At 51.7% G+C, this 18,369-nt stretch overlaps 2 protein-coding genes across 2 annotated transcripts; both read right to left on the minus strand.

The window, feature by feature from the left end:
- TXN2 (thioredoxin 2) lies at positions 1 to 8,012 on the minus strand. The gene is made up of 4 exons (XM_027668551.1): positions 7,938 to 8,012; positions 7,303 to 7,487; positions 5,196 to 5,319; positions 1 to 755 (listed from the first exon to the last, which is right to left on the minus strand). Exons 2-4 carry the CDS (start codon positions 7,485 to 7,487, stop codon positions 639 to 641), a joined length of 426 nt encoding a protein of 141 aa, XP_027524352.1. The 5' UTR covers positions 7,938 to 8,012; the 3' UTR covers positions 1 to 638.
- A 1,539-nt stretch (positions 8,013 to 9,551) lies between these two features.
- FOXRED2 (FAD dependent oxidoreductase domain containing 2) lies at positions 9,552 to 18,226 on the minus strand. The gene is made up of 9 exons (XM_027668518.1): positions 18,188 to 18,226; positions 17,368 to 17,898; positions 15,612 to 15,863; positions 14,844 to 15,113; positions 13,987 to 14,153; positions 13,171 to 13,336; positions 12,425 to 12,666; positions 11,393 to 11,563; positions 9,552 to 10,619 (listed from the first exon to the last, which is right to left on the minus strand). Exons 2-9 carry the CDS (start codon positions 17,874 to 17,876, stop codon positions 10,354 to 10,356), a joined length of 2,043 nt encoding a protein of 680 aa, XP_027524319.1. The 5' UTR covers positions 17,877 to 17,898; positions 18,188 to 18,226; the 3' UTR covers positions 9,552 to 10,353.
- Positions 18,227 to 18,369: the final 143 nt, after the last annotated feature.

Here is an 18,369-nt window from a genome sequence, read left to right on the forward strand (position 1 = left end):
TGATTTCTGAGACTCAAGTTTTATTGTCCAGCCAGACAGCAGTGACTGATAAAGTTCTCTATTGCAGGCATACAAAAGGAGATCCATAAAATACTTCTTTATATTTTCTCTTATAAAATTATGATGGGAGCCCATGGATTTGTGGAGGAGTTGTACCTGTCCCCGCAACATAAGGGCAGAGAAACAAAGAGACAAGTTTCACAGGCAAGGCAGAGGCATTCTCAGCTTTAAATGAACCCACCCAGGGCAGGTATGTACCATCATCTTGTAGGGAGCAGCTGCCCTCTGCTTTGGGCTATCAGATGTGAGGCAAAGAGAAAAACATTCCTCCTCTTAAGTCAGCAGCAGCAGCTCTGCACGTCAGCTCTTGGCTGATAAACACAGGCTCCTAATTCCAGCCACATTCCCCATTTTGAGAATAAGCAGCCCTGCTCCTCAGTGCCCTTTACAACTACTGCTGCTCACAAGAAAGGGGAGAGGGAGGGAAGGGTTACAACACTGTCCATCTCCTAAAATCACCAAACCAGAAAATACCCCCAGGTTGTAAAGGGCAGGGAGTTGACCTGCCCTCAGCTCTCCCAGGCAAGGAATGCACAACATTGACATGTCCAGAGGAGAGGTACAGCCACCCTTTTACTTCAGGCTCCAATGAGTTTCTTGAGGAATGCCTCCAGCTGATCCTCGTCCTTTATGCCCACGAACTTATCCACAACATCTCCATTCTTCATAGCCAGCACAGTTGGCACTGCTGACACCTGGGGGCAAGAGAAACAGGGAGACACAGGTTGAGCAGAGGCTGTGGGGAGCCCAGCTGCACTGGGTCTCCAAATGGAACTCTGCAGAAGTGGCTACAAGGGAGATGAGCATACACTGCTCTAGGGTAAGATGTCCACTTGCCAAACAGGCCAGCTGAGCTCCATGTTCCTCCTCTCCTTGTGGCCTCATCTCTGTACTGACTTACAGCACACTGCTTAAGTCAAGGCTGAGCTGCTTTTTGAGTTTAAATTTTTAAAGACTAAGCCAAACCTAATATAAAAATGAGGCAAGGCTGTTCCCACCTCTCCAGTACAAATTCCTCTTCTCCTTCCCTTTTGTCCTATCATAAGCAAACAAATCCAGGACACCTCTCAGACATGATGACCTTTGGACATTTTGTAGTCAGGGCAGCATCAGACTGGACCTGTGTTCTTCTCCAGACAAGACTGGAGCTGGAAGATGGTCCCATCACTGCACTGGTAGATTTCCTGCTCCATCATATCATGGTAATGACAACTACCAACCCATCTTTCCTTTTCCACTCCTGTTTTCAGTGGTTCCTCTGGTCACACACCAGTGGCCACCCACTGCAGATCCCTGACAATTAAGGAAGAAGTGAAGAAGTCCCTCTGACCAGAGCCAGCAGGCAGCTGTGCTGCTCTGGGCACTGCTTTTTTAGCTCAGAACAAAGTTTTCTGGGAATTATCCAAGAGAACAGTGTTGAAAATGACAACATTCCCCAAGGACTTGCTGGTTGACTGGTGACAGCAGAGACCCCAGGGACATGACTGAGAGAAGGAACAATCAGAGTTGGGAGAGCTGCAGCACTAGAAGATCTGGTCACATTTCTGACCCTACAGCTTCAATGCCCTTATCTCTGCAAAGTCTCCCCCTCAAAACATGTCCTGTCCTTGTCTCACCCGCTGACTCTCCTCCAGCCTGCGGGGCCTTCCCATTTGCACTGCCAGCCTTGCTGCCAAAAAGAATCTGCAAATCCCTCCTCTGGGAACCCACCAGAGGACTGGCTTTTCTCCCATTGGGAGCCCAAGATGAAAGGGACATTTTGTCTTCTTCCCTTCCCACCCAGTCCCAGCCAGACTGCAGTCTGTTCTTCAGGGCTTTGCAGTCTCATCTGAAGCGATGGGAGCGCCGGGGCTGCTGCAAAGCAGGATCTTCAGCTCCTCCTAGTGACTGACTGGAGGGAGCACATCCACAGGGCTTGGGCCCCAGTGCTGGCGATGGTGCCATCAACATGTTCCCTTGTCGTTTTAGGTGTGAGAAAGGACAGTACCAGCATGGCAGTCAACCGGTTGCTCCCTTCCTGAGAAGGGCAAACATCCACTGAGCCTCCCTCTGCTTTGCACAGTGGGTTAATGTCGAGCAGAGTTGCCCCAGCTCCATCCAAAAAAAACCAGCAACAGCAAGCATCAGGCCATTAGGGCCTGGGTGAGGAACAGGCGAATCTTGGAAGCACTACAGAGAAGCAGCCAGCTGGGCCCTGCGTGCCAACCAGAGCACCCATGAGCTTCACACAGCCTCAATCTCTCCATCTCTTTCCCTCTTCGTGCTGGTGAGCAAACCCCGAGGAAGAGTGGATGGTCTGTGTCTGATGCTGCAGAGCCAGGCAAGAACCAGGGGCATGGAGCAACTTGTCTCTGCCCAGAAAACACGATGCTTTTGTCAGCTTTCTTCCTGCCAGCTGCAGCAAGGGCAGCCCATTAACGGAGCACGCACTTTGTTTTGCTGGTTGAGAAGCAAATGTCATGAGAATTTTAGAATGCAAAGTTGAGGGCGCTTTTTTATTTTTTTCCCCTTCTTTTTTTGGGTCCCATCTGCACTGAACCTAAACAAACTTTCTTCCTCCCTCAAGAGCATTTCTACAGAAAAAGTCAGTCTGCTTTTGATTAGTGCTGACCACACAGATAAATAAACAAACATGAACATCCAGGTTATTCCTGGCACCACCCGTACCAAGGAAATTCTCTCCCATCTGAAACTGGGGCTTTCATGCAAACTTGGATGCCACACAACAGAGCAGAGAGGATTTCACCCAGGCCTACAAATGAGGTGGTAACACAGGATGGAGCTCTGTTGATGAACGACCATCTCTGTACCCAGCAGCTCTTCTGAGCTGCCCACCCACAGTGGCTGGAGAAGGGGCTGCCCTTTCCCAGTGGCCACACACAGAGGCAACTGGCCAAGGCAAGAGATGAATCTAAAGAATTTTAAGAGACTGAAGATAAACAAAAGTATTTCTTCTCCCTTTATGCTCTCAAGGTGAGAGGTCAGGAGTGGGCTGGAACAGTGGAGACAGGCCCCAATCAGAGATGAAAGGTGTTAGATACAAGGAGGAGTCCCCAGAGAAAGAACTTTTGTGCTGGGCATAACTGGATGGGGAAGGGCACTGGGGACATTACTAGTGGCAGGAAATGCATCTGTGCTTCGTGCTAAGCCAGGATGGCTGGGAGCCAAGGGCAGCCGGCCACTTGTGTAGAGGAATGCACTAGCATTCCTCGGCTCTTCCACAGGGTCTCCCCCTCATCCTGCCTCCCCCTGTGCCAAGGAGGTTGCTGACTAGGACATTGTGCAATCAGGCAGCAAGATGGGGGCTGTGGGGCTTTAGCCATGGGGATAATGGCCCAGACAAGACATACGCATCACCCCAAAGGCAGAGGAGGCAGCGATAATCCCCAGGCCCTCTTACAAAACAAAATCTTCATCATGTTTGTATATAAGGCTCTGGAATGAACTGCTAGAAGCTGACCCTTCCCTGCAGCCTCAGTCCTGCCTGCCCCCCTCCCACAGGGCTGCCAGACAGGCAGACCCTGCACACAAACACGTGCACACAGCAGACAGTGCAGCTGCTCACTCACCACTCTGTGGGAGAGCACACGCAGCGTGTCATCAAACCTGCACAACGTGGGACTTTCAGCCTCTTTTCATAGAACTTCCTTCATATGCACACACCCTGCTTGCCATTTTCCACTCATCTGAGATTATCCTCTTGTAATCCCAGCTAATTTGATCTACTGGAAGGCTTGGAACAATACAAGACTTGAGATAATAATCTCTATTCTCTTCTTAGCATGACCACTACCAAAGCCTTGTCTGCATGTTAGGATTCACACACTTTTTGACCACCACTAAAAACACCTCACCCTCTTCAACTCCTCACCAGGATCCTTCTGCTACACAGCCTCCGGGCTTGCAGTAGCCAGCCCTGCTCAGGAGCCAGCAGCCACCTTCCTTGGCCTGGGGCATATCTGCCAGCATGTGCCCACCAACGAGAACACCAGAGGCTCTTGTGCTCAGCCTGTGGGAGCTGCGGGTCATGACTGTGGGCACCAGCTGTGTGGACACGACACCACAGCACAGGCAAAAACATCTCCCTCGGGAAAGAGTGGGAGGGAACAAGCTGTTTCCACTTCCGTCTCCTTCTGGCTTGGCAGGGTGTGGGAATGGCATACAGTGTCTTCTCCAGGCTCAACAAAATGACAGGTTGCTCAAGAGATGGTTCACACTTTGCAGGGCAGCTTGAGGAGCTTCCTGAGCTAGCTTCCACCCTGGGAGCAGGACTTCATCTGCAGAGGGGGAGCAGATCCATTTGCATGACAGGCATGTGAAAATTAAGCACTTTCTTCCCTGTAAAAGACAACAGCAGGATGCTCCAACTCCACAGACAGAGTTGTTGTTTACAAGGAGAGAAAACAGAAGTGAGCACAGTTGTCAGAGGAGCTTTTGTATTTTTTAAACTACCTGACACAGGGAAAAAATAACTAAATTGTGTAAACCTAAAGCCTTCTCCAGTTGTTCTGCTCCTTCCTTGGAGAAAGGCACCACAGGGAACACATCCAGCAGTGGTGTTAACACACTAGTGTAAGCACCAAGGTCCCTCCTGTCAAGAGCAGGATGCATGGTCCTGTTGTTTATGTGTGTTTCCTGACCTGGCTCCTACCTGCCCAAACAAAACTCACGGTGTCTCCTTGTGCTGCAACTTAAAGACGGGATGTTATGACCCAGCTAGAGATCCTGAACAAGGAAGGGAAAGAGAGATGGGCCAGTGGCACAAAGAACCACTTTCAGTAGCAGAGCAGATTGGGGATTGTTACTTTACATTCTTGCCCTGCACTTGAGCAGCCCAGACTCACAGCAAAATGCTGCATGCGCTTCAGGCTCCTCAAGGCCAGGCAAGTGACAGATGCCTGCAAGGCCCAGAAGACACCTTTGTGCAGAATCAGAGGTGGGAATGCTGAGCATGACCAGCAGAGCCGGAGAAGAGCCAAGCAGCAAAATCTACCTACTAACAAGAGATCAGGAACCAGTAGGCACTGGGCTTCCCCTCCCCTCCAATGCTGCTGCCATGCAGGCACAGCTTTCCACAGGGAGGGACATTCTTGGTGCTGCCAGCCAAAGAAAGTCTGTGCTCTTCCACCTCCTACCTCGTACTCGATAGCAAGGTCTGTGTGATCATCAATGTCCACCTTGGCCATCACCACCTTCCCCTCCTGCTTGGCCACCATCTTCTCTAATCTGGGGCCTAGGATCTTGCAGGGACCACACCACCTGATGGAGCAAGAAAAGAGAGGGGACATTAGAGGAAGCAAGCACAGCAACAGCCATGGAGGATGTGCTGGTATGCCAGTGCTGCTCCATTCGGGAGCCAGCCTGGAAACACCATTCCTGAACCACAGCTTTGAAAAACACTCCTCTCACAAAGGAGCTGCCAAAGGCATTAAGGAAGCTTCATGTTCAACCAGCCAGAAGCCACTCTGGCAGTCACACTCGAAACACCTGAGCTGGGACCGAGGCCCCTTCACAGCTACACACCCCACACTCACATTCAGACCAGGTTTTCTTGCTGGCTCAACCCCAGGTTTCCCATAGCAGAGTCTCAGATGTCCCTATCCTTAAAACAATTTAATCTTTGTGCAATAACAGATGAAGCTGGTGCCTTTGAGGAGGAACCCTGAACAATGGAACCCTTGGGCTTTCATCCCCTCACAGTCTAAGCCCAGGACAGTCAGCTCCTGCTGTGTCTCTGAGTGTCAGGTCACCTGGCTGGGCCACATGTCCCCAGGCCCTTTGTTGTGCAAAGGGTCAGCAGTTCATGGCCTCTTGCCTGGGACTTCCAGAGGTCAACCTGCAGCTCCCCTGCAACTGCACCCTGAGAGACATCTGCACTGAATGTATTCCTCAACAAAGGGTTTTTTCTGTGTGTGTGGTGGAGGGGCTGAGTGGAAGAAGCGGTCACCACCCAGCATTTGTGGTGCTTTAGATGTTGTTTTGATCACAGCACAGGCTGCTTTGCCAGCCTTGTTGGTTCTCCTGCCCTCTTCTTGTTCACCCTCACCGGGCTTTACATCCACATGCAGAGCTGTGATCCTGCTGCCCTGGAGCCACTGTTGCTGCCGGGCACTAGGCTCGCAGACCACACCCAAATCAGTTTATGCCAATCACCAAATCACAGATTTCCCCTCCATGCTCATTGCAGGGTTTACAGAGACCCCCTTTAGCTGCAAAACTTGCAGAGGCATTGCATCTGTTCAAAAGGAGACCACCTAATCCAGACCCAAATGCAGTAGTAGCAGGCTTTGTGAGGCCCTGGACACTCCCTGCATGCTCTAACTGCATCAGCTAGGATAGTATGAACTTACTCAGTTCAAGCAAACCATGAGTTAAAGCTCTAAGTGCCCTTTTCTTATAGAATTGAAGCTCTGGTGAACTTTGCTCCTCCTCAGCCTCCCTCTCTATCAAGTTTCACGCTTCCAGTTATTTGTACTCTCCTCCCTGGATGATCCCAACTAAACTTCACTTTGCTTTGCCAGCTCGGTCTGTTTAGAGCAGAAGTTTTTGGGCTGTTTTGTACTCTGTTTGCCCTCAATCAGCCATAACAGGCTCATGTGACAGCACTGCAGGACTACGAAAACACATGAAAAAACAAAGATAATCAGTGTCGTTAATCCCGCAGATAACATCTAGGAATATTTTTACTGGCAAGAGGATGACAACATTTTTGTTGATGACAAATGCTGCTGTTGGTGTCACAGGGCTGTTATTAACTCAAAGGCATTTGCTGTCAAGAGCCTCAAGAGCAAGCAGCCTTAGGAAACCTGGAAAGACACAACATGGCAGTGCCAGGGCAGAGCAAGTGCAGAGCTCCTCCATGGCTGTTAACAACATTTAATGTTTCTAAGAGGACATTTCATCCAGAAAGCTAAATAGGGGAGAGATCAGAATTTTTTTCCTGAGGTATCTTTTGCAAGATGATGCAACGCCGGGGGCAGGGTGACACCTGAGCACTTGGGAGGTGCAACAACACCACCCTGGGGAAAGCCTTCCTGGCACTGCTGTTTGACACCGCTGCAGGGCACAGCTGTGAATGAAATCTTTATGGATTGAGCTCCATGGGCAAAGTCACCTTGTAACACCAGACCCCACAGCCTGGGAAGCCCTCGGGCCTGCTCCTCCCTGGTGTGCCCGGAGTGCCACCATGCCAGGAAAGTCAGGGCACACCTGCACATGTGACGGTGGAGAGAGGGAACTTACTGTGCATGGAAATCCACCACCACGGGTTTGGGGCTGTTCACCACCCGGTCCTGGAAGTCGCTGCCATCCTGCACATTGAAGGTGCTCCTGCGGCCCGCCGAGGTGCCAAAGGCCCTGCCGGGGGGTGCCGAGGGACCCCGCGGGGTGAGGGACAGCAGCCGCCGCAGCGCCAGCCTCTGGGCCATCTGTGGGGACAGCGGGAGGTTCGTGGGGTGGGGGGCCCTCCACGGCTGGTCCCACTGCGGCAGCGCCCCGAGCCGAGTGCGCTCTGCAGGGCAGCCCCCAGGGCAGGAGGTGCCCGGGAGAGACACTGATGGGATACCACACGGGAGCGCTCCCTGCCCCTGTGCTCAGCCCGACATCCCCTGCAGCTCCGGCCCTACGGCCACGGGGCCTCCACCGGGATCCCAGCTCCAGGCGCAGGGCGCCGTTTCCCCGAGTCCCCCCGCCACAGTACGTGCCTTCCCACCCCCAAGGCAGCCCCGGTACCGCGGGGCTGCTCCAGCCGGTGCGTCCCGGCAGCTCCCGCAGTGACAGGGCTCCGAGCCCCCCAGCCCGGTGAAGGAGGACAGCCCCCCTCTGGCCCCTGAGGACAGGCCGCCCGAGCCCGGAGGGTCCCCCCGACCCCCTCGCACCTTCCCGGCCCGGAGGTGACCCGCGCCCAGCCGCACTTCCGCCCGCCGCCCCGCCCACCTGCGCGCTTATTGGCCGCAGCCACCGGATGGCTGCGAAAGACGGCACCACCGCCCCCTCAGCCGATTGGTCGCCGACCCAAGGGCCGGTCATCTCTGACTGGCCGCGGTGCCCGTCCTTCAAGCCGCTTCGCTCCGCCCCCGTGGGCGCCGGCGGGCTGCTTCACGCGGGGCAAACTCCGAGCGCTGATTGGCGGCGGAGCCCTCCAATGGGCGCCGCCCTCCGCACGTGCCCCCATTCCCGGTCACGGTCCTCCCCGGCCGGCGGCTCTCTTCAGGTCGGAGCTGGGCAAAGGGCTGTCCTTGAAGTGCACAGCCCTGCGACCCCCCAGACAGCCATCAACTCCCTTCCAGAACGCACCCTGCCCCCGCGGGTGACACAAACCAGCGTTTGTAACCACGGTCCCTGATGGAAAACAATTCAGAGCCAGGGCTTCACTCCCTGCCACCTCCAGCACTGGCAGGAGCCCAACCAGAACAAGGCTGAGAGGGCAACACTCATTCGGCAGCAACCAAAGCAAGGAGACTTGGATCCTGGCTCCCCAAGTCCAATTGGAAGCGTGTGGCAGCAAAACCTCTGGGGTTTGAGTCACCAGATCAAACACTGGAGACATGCGGAGCATGCTGGAAGAGTTGGTAGGTGCTGGTTTTTTAGACCATTGCTTTTCTAAAGGAAATCACAATGTAAGGCAACATGTACACTGTGAATGTACAGATTCACATTTTCCTGAGGGAATTTGAGGATGGAAGAGGAAACAACTGGAGAATGTGCATGTGTGTAGGTACAACAGGGATGCACTCTGTGTCAGCACACACAGAGAACAAATGAAACAGGCTCTTGGGGACAGCTGGTCAACCCAATTCAGCCACAGGCCCTTTTCTTCCCCTGGACAATTCCAAAATAAAAAGCCCATGGTGCCAAGGATGTTGCAAGTAGTAACATCACCCAGGCAACTACAGGCCATGAGAGCCATTCCTGGTCTGACCTTGGAGCTGAGGCAATGGGATGTAAAGCCCACAGAAGGATGCTGATTGATGCCAACTGAGGTGATTGTTTCCCCTCTCCAGTTGCACATGAACAGGTGAGAACTTCCAGAAGCAGCAGCATTGCTAGCACAGCTCAGTACTCCCAAAGAGTGCAAGAAATCCTTTGTCATGTCCTTCACTCTTCTGCTCCCCAGCCTCTCCAAGAAACTGGGGTTTTACAGAAACAGTAACTGAATTCAAAGGATTGGGAGAGCTTTAGGTACAGCCCCCTCCAGTCTGGAAGCACAAGTGTATATTTTTTGAGAAGCTAAGGCGTTGGAAAACATGTGTGGAGGTAAACGCCTGTTCCCTCTTGCCCCTCCTCTATTTCCTAGAAATCACAGGGATATCATAAGGTCAAGCTGAAAACTGCTCTTGCTTTGCAACTCCAGGGTCATGGAATAAGCCCACAGGGAGGAGACAGGCAAGTGCATGTGGCTGACAGGGGGAGCAGCGAAGTGCAGCCAACCTCCCAGACACTCCCTGTAGTATCTCAAGGTGACTCAATGGAAATAAATTAGAGAAGGAGCATTTTAACAACGTCAAACTTTCTTGATGGGACATAGTGCAAACAGCAGAAATATTGGTCATGCTTTATAAAAGACAAAGGGCTAACCTTCCAGGCTGCCTGGTGTGGGAGAAGAAAAACATGAGGACAGTGTAGCTGAAGTACAGTGTCAGTCTCTGTGTCCCAGGCATTCCAGGCAAGCTACTCATCCACTGTGGAGGGAAGGGTCCCTTGTAGTGCTCTCTGGGAAATGACAAATTATCTGACCTATATGGTAACAAAAACACCCCTCCCCACTGAAGCTACACAACCGCCCTAACTCAAATGCAAGAAAAATACTGGAAGGTTGCCCAGAGTACCACTTCGGGACCCGATGCAGGAACAAATCTTCAAGTATACACAGGGTATAGCATCCAGGGACCAGAGAGCCTGCACCAGGCTCCACAGGGTGCAAGCAGGTCACCTCCAAAGGGGAACGTGACATTTTAAGTTTCCCAGGTGTTCCTGAACTCTCTTCTGTGACCTCTGTACGTCACTGCAGATACTGGTCAGTCAGATAAACACAAACACCACTTTCAGGCAACTCTGAGCTCTGCAAGGACAACGCAGGAGCCTCAGCATCACTGGATTTTGGCCTGTTGCTCATTCTTCAAAAGATGTTGGTCCTCTTCGTAACAGCAAGATCTGAGCAGGTCTTTGGCAACTCATGATTAGGGGAAGGCATGAGGATGGAAAAAGGGCACAGGAAAAGGGCAGAATCCTGCTGTGGATCTCTGTTACAGTACTGTCACAACAGCTCTAGGTTTCAGTGTAGAGCAAGAAAGGTCAAAGCTCATCCTTGGCCTTGACTAGATGTTGCAGTGGACGAATTGGAATGACTTGATCTCTCAGCAACTGGTCCCTTGACGTGTCGTGGCTGTCAGGGGGTCTGTCACCCGAAAAGTCTGTGAGAGTGTAATCCTGCAGTAGTCCAGCTTGCACTGCGTGGCGCCGGAGCCCCTCGCTGCCCACGAGCCCCTGCATCCTCATGTATCCCTGCTGGCAGAAGGGGGGCAGCTTCTGATGGGTGAAGGCAAACAGGAAACAGGACTCTGCAGAGGAAAGGATCAAAAATCAGATTCAGCAGAGAGTACCCTGTAGGGAAAAATTCCCATAAACTATCAAGGACTCATTCAAAACAAAAGGCAGAGAGGACGAGGGAAGACGACTGGAGTTTCCCATCCAGAACCCTGCCCTTGGTGGCAGCACAGTAATTGAGTTAATTCTGCAAAGCTCAGGAGATTCAGAGAGGGATCTCCAGTCTGCAGTCTGAGAGAAAAAGGATCTGGATTTGAGGTTGTGTCTATCTGGCATCCTCTTTGTACCACAGGATTGCTTCTCTCTGTTGCCACATGGGCTTCCTGCAGGAGGTTCCCAGACCAGTCTTCAGACCAGGAAGGGAGGCAGCAGAGGCTGTCTTCAGCTCTCACACCACAGCACTCCCATTTCCCATGGGAAAGCAATCCCATCATCAGTACATAAGATCTAGTACCCAATAGTACAAAGAAATGTTCAGATAATGGAGAAGGAAAGCTGCAGCTAGAAAAGGGAGTGAACCCAACCTCATATACCTTTCCCTAAATCCTGGCATGCCTGGGCCAGTCTCTTTCTAATGGTGAGCAAGAGCAAAGGCTCTTTGGGAACATACACATACAGAACAGCACTTTTTACTGTCTGGGGATTGTGCTGAGGAGGTGTGACTGATGGTGAGACAAGCAACTCACCACAGGAAGATCTCAGCTATCTGCAGAAGAGATCCTTCCTGTCTTTTGTCCCTCACATTCCTCCTCCTCCTCCTGCCACCTCGACTCTGTGCTCAAATTACCTGCAAAGAAACTGCGCAGGTCGGTGCTGAGGCAGTTTTCCAAAAAGCGCCTCAGTGGCAGGATGTGAGCATTTGGGGCTGTCCAGTCTGTCAGAAAGTCCTCCACAATGTGATGGATGGCATCTGGACGAGGGAGAGGCCACTCTGGCGGCCGGAGTTTCATCTCACGCTCTGCCAAGAGAACATTAAGGGAGTCTCTTAGAAGCAAAATGGCATTAAAAAGAGCTTGAGGAATGGAAAGCAGCTGTGACAGCTATTTCAGCTTTTGTCCTGACCTTTTAATCCCTACCTTACTTTCATTTGCAATCTCCTCTGCTAGCTCTGTCTTCAACAGCCCTGCCACTGCACAGCTGCCCTCTGTCCCCGCTCACAGCATTCCTGTCATTTCACTCCTGTTCCCCCTGGGCAGGGACTGCCAGACAGCCTAAGCTGTGTTTAATACTGCTACACATCATGCTTATTTCTGTGCAAGGCAGGCTGGACCATGACCCTAGGTTTCTGGGGATGAAGACTCAACACATTCACTTCCCAAGGAAATCTATTCTGAGCGTGTTTGCTTGCTGGATATAACACTCCTCTTCAAACCCTTGCCTTTGGCTGCCTCTATGGCTGTGTGACCTCTCAGACCTGGGCCGGCCACATAGAGAAGCTTTCTTTTGGCAGCAACACTGCCAAACAACAACAGCCCAGCCTCATCTGCCAGGCTCTGCAAAACATACACAGGGTGCCAGCCAAAGGGAAGCAGTGTTCCTCTTTTTGGGAATGGGGAAATTTCCAGCACGTCTGTTTGCTCCTATTTTCAAATGTGAGGTCTCTGGTACCAACCTCCTACGCCCTGTACTGACCAATGGAAACTTCCTGCCAACTGCCAGCTTCTTTTTCAGCTCACACAGTGGTGGGTGGGTGTCTCACAGGATGGACATGAGGGAAATGGAGAAGGGGGAACAATGCCTTCAGGTACCTCCCCTCCTCTGGCTCTGAACTATCTTCATCCCTCTCTGTTTTGCTTGTATAGCTAGCAGGAAAACTCACCTGTTGGGAGGTGTTTGTAATAGTAAATAACAGGGTGTAGAAAGTTGGACTGCCAGGCATGCTGTGCTTCTCCCACGGCACGGTTGTAGTAGAAGACATCCTTGTCAGCCCCAGAGAAATTCCTCCCATACTCCATGATGATGACAAAGAGCCCATTGGGAGCCTTTCTCCCAGTCTGCATTTCCAGCTCGGCTAGGACTCCAATGGGGTACTCTTCCAGGTATTCAAATGCTGTGGCATTCCTGTGAATTGCAACCACACCATCAGACTTTCCCACCAGACAAAGCCAGCTGGGATCCTAACCACCCTCAGCTGGGTGAGGATAAGGCAAAAAAGCCATCAGATAGTAATTTTTTTTTCTGGTCATTGCAGATCTGGGCTGGACTTGATGCAGAGCTTATGAAGGCTGCAGATATTGTTACAAGACTCCATTATTTTCCTGGATTATGAGACTCCTCTTTACATTAGAACTGCTCAAGGAAACTCTTTTCCTGGGGACAGTAAGAAAGTATTCCATCGCTGAGCCTGGAGGGAAGGTCTGGACCATTCCAGCCCTTTAAGAAAGGGAAGTAACTGGCAGAAGTAACTGGCACCAGTTGTACTGGCAGTGGTACAGGTCTGGGGTGGCTGCCTACACGTCCTTAGGCAGCAATCTGTGTGGTGGCACCATGGGAAGCAATGGTAAAGAAAAAGAAACAAAATGATGGAGTGCAGTGCTGGGAATAATTACTCACTCACTCACTCACTCTCTCAGCAGTATGATGTCAGCCAGGACACTGAACATCTGGTAGAGGCCTGAGGCCTCGTTCACCCGCTTGATGATGGAATTGGTCAGCTGTGTAATAGGGTAGACTGTGGATGGCCAGGGGACACCATGGTGACGGTTTTCCAATAGGCGATGGACTGCGCGAGCTAAGACATCGAGAGAAACAAAGACAGCTTAGTTAAAAATCCAATCTTACGCTTTTAAGAAATCCAATCACTCTGCTGCGGCGCAGGACTCAATAAATAAGCTTTACAGCTCCTCTGTGCTCAGGATCTCCCACCCCAATCGCTGGTAACTGCAGTGGAGATGCCCTCTGAAAGCTGATGTGATGCTAAGTGGTGGGGGAGGGGATGGGGGGTCCTCAGGTATATTTCGTTACTTCTGAAAAGTCCTTTAATGATAAGGATGGGCAAACACAGACAAAGAAGGAAATTTTCTCTACTGCCCACAGCTGCTGGGTTTTAACTCCACAGCACAGACCTCTCACCCACAGCCTGTCACGAGGCAGAGCATCTGGCAGGAAGAAATCTATTGTGTTACATAAATAACAGACAACAGGCAAGAGAGACACAAGACAAAACAAAGACAGACAACCAAAAACTTCAGATATGACCCCAAGTCACTTCTCCTCCACTTCAGATGATGCAGATGCAGCTGCAGTTCGGCTGTGTTTTGTCATTGTTATTGCCAGAATAAGATTAAGGGTGATCTCTTTCCAGCAGTAAGCTATGGACTGTTCCTTTGAAGAGAGGAACAATTTCCACCTCTGCCCTTTCTGTACACCCAAGTTACTCACTTGTATACCGGAATCCATGGATGAAGCCCCCAGCAGATTTCCTGAAGTCAACAGAATGGCTAGCAGTGCCAAGAACAAAGAGCCCCCGAGTGCCTCTGGACTCATAGCTGGGTTTGATCTGAGGATACTTTTTAATATTCCCTTTTCCTGGCATCATTCTAAGGGATCTGATGTGCAAAAGAGAAGAGCAGGCTGTCAGGAAGGATGGCGGTAGCAAATAAAAAGGGTTTCTGATACACATTATATTGCAGCCACTGCAAGACTTTGCTTCATACCCCTGCTGCCCTCAGTGGGGTTTACTACTAAAATGAGGACAAGAGTGCTCATCCCAAGGTAGCTCTGGACAAGATCCAATTCCAGGCTGAGCCACCGACAGTGAATTCTGGAAGACAGTGAAGTTAGCAGTATCATTTTCAACTGCAGGATGCACCAAGGTGGAGAGAAGGTTGCATCCTCAAGGAAATTTGTTTTCCCCAGAAAAAACCTTCCTGTAGTGATCTGCACCTGTACCATCCTCATTTCAAAAAAACCTCAAAACATTGCTAGCCTTCTCCATGTGATCTGGAAGGTCAGGATGTTAAGTTCTAAAGGCACAAGTTTTTCTGTGTCACTCGGTCCCAGCACTGCCATCTGCTCAGCCTTAAGAGTCTGTTGGTCGGAGGGCAGCAACAAACACATTCCCACTGGGACACAGCCTTACTTGCAGGGTAAACAGAAGACTGTGCAGCACCAGGTAGCTCAGAGCACATGGAGGTCCAAACAATGCTGCCAGGAGAGGACCTGCCCTTCCTTTTCCCCCCTACTCAGGCCCTTCAGTCTAAATACCTTCTTCCCTGGAGATCCTGGTTCTCCCTCACCTGTTATAGATGGAGAAGTCAAACTTCCAGCCCAGGCAGCGGATGACACGGTCGTAAGGTGCCCGGGTGGCAAAATTGTCCAGTTCATCCTGCGGGAGGGTGATGGAATCGATGCCTGCGCTGATGTTCCCGTTCTCCAGGTAGAACCGGAGTGTGATGTGCAGCTTTCCTTTTTTGTCCTTGACAATAGCCAGATCTTCCAGGTCGCCCTCCAGAAGCCCATCCAGAGATTTCAGCTGGTAGGTGTCCAGCAGTCCATTGTTAATTGCTCTATGAAAAACAGGAGAACATAAGAAGGGGTAAAAGAAGGGAGGTTCTGTCTTAGCTGCTGAAAATGGGATCAACTGTCAGGCATCCCAACTCCTCTTCAGTGTAAAGGTTATCCCCAGAGCCTCAGGGCTCAAAGGAAAAGCACAGGTAACACAGCCTCGCTGCCCTTGCAGGGTGTAGCCAACCTCTCAGCTTTTCTCTGTGATTGCAAGCAAAGGAACAACTTGAGAGCCAGCACTTTTTAATGATACAGTTTCCAAGTGGACGTGTTTCTATTTCACACAGATCCCAAAAAGCTCTCATCATGCTTCTGTGTTCAGCAACTGCAACCTGGATTGTTTTAAATCATGGACCTGCAGAAGGCCCCACGTTTCCCCTGTGCCTCTCAGGACCACAGCAGCACTACCTGTGCAGTCCAGCCTGTCGCCTGGGAAAGAAGTGATTCTCCTTGTTTGTGCTCCAGCTGCATCACAAAGAGGAACAGAAGCAGTTTCCTACCTCAGATCCCCGACGTAGTGGGTGGCCCAAGAGAGGCGCACGCGGGACCGGCTCACCATGTGGATGAAATTCGTGACCCCCAGAATGTTCTCTGCCGTCTCAAAGGCTGAGTTCCCTCGTCCCAAGATCAACACGGTCTGGCCAGCAAAATCCTCCGGGTTGATGGATACAGTCTCGTAACCCTCAACATATTCTGAGCCAGGGAAGTTTACCACATTGGGGACCCACGTCCCAGTGGCAACCAACAAAGAGCTGTAAAAACAGGGATAGCACTAGGGAATGCAGGAATTAGAGGAATGGGGCTCCATCTCAGCACTCCTTCCTCCTCCCGCTGTGAAAGATGGATGTGATGTGCCCCCCACAGTGATGCCGGACCAGCGGCACAAGCCATGGTTTCAAAAGAAACCTCTACCCAGTTTCACCTAATGACCTGCTCCTCTCTTCCCTCTCCTCAGGACAACTAGGCATGTTCTTATATATAGCAAAAGTCAGTGTGGATGCTGTACATACACATCTTACTCCATTGTTCATGAATGCAAGTTCTACTCATATGTATTCACTGACAATATATACAATGCTAAAGTTCCACACGTTGGTTATATAATGCATAAAAAATGACTTTGATTTAAAATTTGAGTTGCCTTTTAGTAGAGCAGGATAGAAGTAATTTTTAAGGCAGACAGGATATGGTTTCGATATTTTGAAATGTAACTCCCAGCCATAAAAACATGTTAGCAACATCACTAATTGTTAACACCAAAAATGAGTACAGTGATCTTTTTATATCTCTCCATAAGAGCTTTTGCTTGATTCTTGGGGAAATGTTTGTGACTTAGATGGAAATGCCAGGCAGCTGAGGCGAGCAGCACTGTCTGCTGTCCCAGCCTTGATTACACAGCTCCAAAAAGCAACTTGCTTGCAGTACGTGGGTGTCCGGGATTGCCTTCTGTCCCCTCCGAGCCTGCCAGCAGCACACCGGCAAGTGACAGCCAGCACGACCTGCTGTCGGAGAGCTGAGGTTCTCAGGAGAGGTGGGAAATACACTCCATATGTTCACATGAGTAACTTCTAGGTTTTTAGGAACGTAGCTCAATGACAGTACAGGATACACACGCGTAAACATGATGAGGGGAAGGGGAGTTCAGAGACCAGCAGTGTTGAGGGTTATTTCTCATAGTCAGTCCCACTTTCCTCTGGTTCCCCTCTGTGTTCCAGCCCTGTCAGCCCACGGCTCAGTTTGGCTGGGACACAGTTCTGAGCTGAGACCTGGGACTGAGGTGTCACTGCACTGACTCACTCTCATTTTCAATAAACGAAGTGGTGGCTACGAGTACAACTGTGTTACTTTTTTCACAGACAGCAATTATCTAGTGATAAAACAGAAGTGATTTCAAGTTTACCTATCAAGGATGGACCCTGCCATGATGGCCACTGCAGCCTGTTCATGTCTGCCCTGCCCTCAGCTGCTCAAGGCAAAAAACATTGCTCAAGAAAGGCAATGTCTTCCCAGGAGCACTTATTCCACTCATCCACTTGCTGACCCCACAAAATGTTTTTCCCTGTGATGGCGGTTAAGGCTCTAGGAGGCTGTGAAATCTCCATCACTGGAGATACTCATGCCTCAACAGGGCAAGGCTTTGAGCAACCCAACAAAACGGCCTTTATGGGTCTCTTCCAATTTAATTTATCCTGTGATTTTATGACCTCAAAGATGACCATGTAGAGCCGCATGATGAGTCCCAGGTTTGCCCATTACCTGCACTTGTAGTTCTTCCTGTCCTGGTCAGTCAGGAGGAAGTAGTGGCCATTCCAGGCCTGCTCATTTCTCTCCAGTGTCACGTGGATGATGGCTGTGTTGTACTGAACCCGCAGCTCCAGCAGGGACGCAAAGTCCTCCAGGTAACGCACCATCGTGTCAGCGTGAGGGAAGAAGTCACGCGAGTAGTGTCGGAAAAGCAACCGCCTATCGTGGCTGAGGAGCGAATTCCAGTCGTGGCGGAGGTTGAACTCGCTGTTGGATTTGCCCGTGTACTGCTTGTTGATGCTGATGAGCTTGCGGTGGCGAGGGTAGAGGGCGAAGAAGCTGCCAGGTGCATGGCTCCGCTCGAAGACAACGTAGTCCCGCCCGGCTTGCTGAAGGAAATAGGCTGCCTGCAGGCCCGCGGGGCCAGCCCCGATGACACAGTAGTCGTGGTAGAGGAAAGTGGTGCTGCTCAGTGCACACAGGGCGAGCCCCAGGAGTGTCCCACAGACCAACGTGGCCATGGCAGGGCTGGCACCGCCACCCCTGCGGGGAAGAGCACCAGGGAAGCGTCACCTTGGGGACTACAGCCTCCATGCAAGAGACACCTGACCCCACCAGTGCCCACCCACCCATGCCCAGAGACCCCCGGCCCCACCAGTGCCCACCCGCCCCTGCCCAGGCCCAGCCGCCACGATGTCCCCACCCAGGGCAGGGGTGCTGAGGCGGGGCCCTGCCCCCTGCCAGCCAATAGCAAAAGGGGCCCCAGGTTCCCCAGCCAATGGGCGCACGGCGCCCCCGGTGGCAGCGTACAGGTGGGAAGGTGGGGCAGCACCTGTGGATTAATGGCCGCGAGCGCCTCTGCGCCCCAACAGCCAATGGGAGAGGGCGGCCCAAGCCCACCAACCAATGGGCGGCGGGGCGCCCCGCGCTGCCCTCGCTGCCCCGCCAATACGGCCCGGCCCCGGTGTCCCCGCCCCCGACAATGGCGCGCGAGGCGCACATGACGCGCGGGGC

Source organism: Corapipo altera, unplaced genomic scaffold (genome assembly GCF_003945725.1).
Source record: "Corapipo altera isolate COAL_440 unplaced genomic scaffold, ASM394572v1 1, whole genome shotgun sequence".
Lineage (NCBI taxonomy): Eukaryota > Metazoa > Chordata > Aves > Passeriformes > Pipridae > Corapipo > Corapipo altera.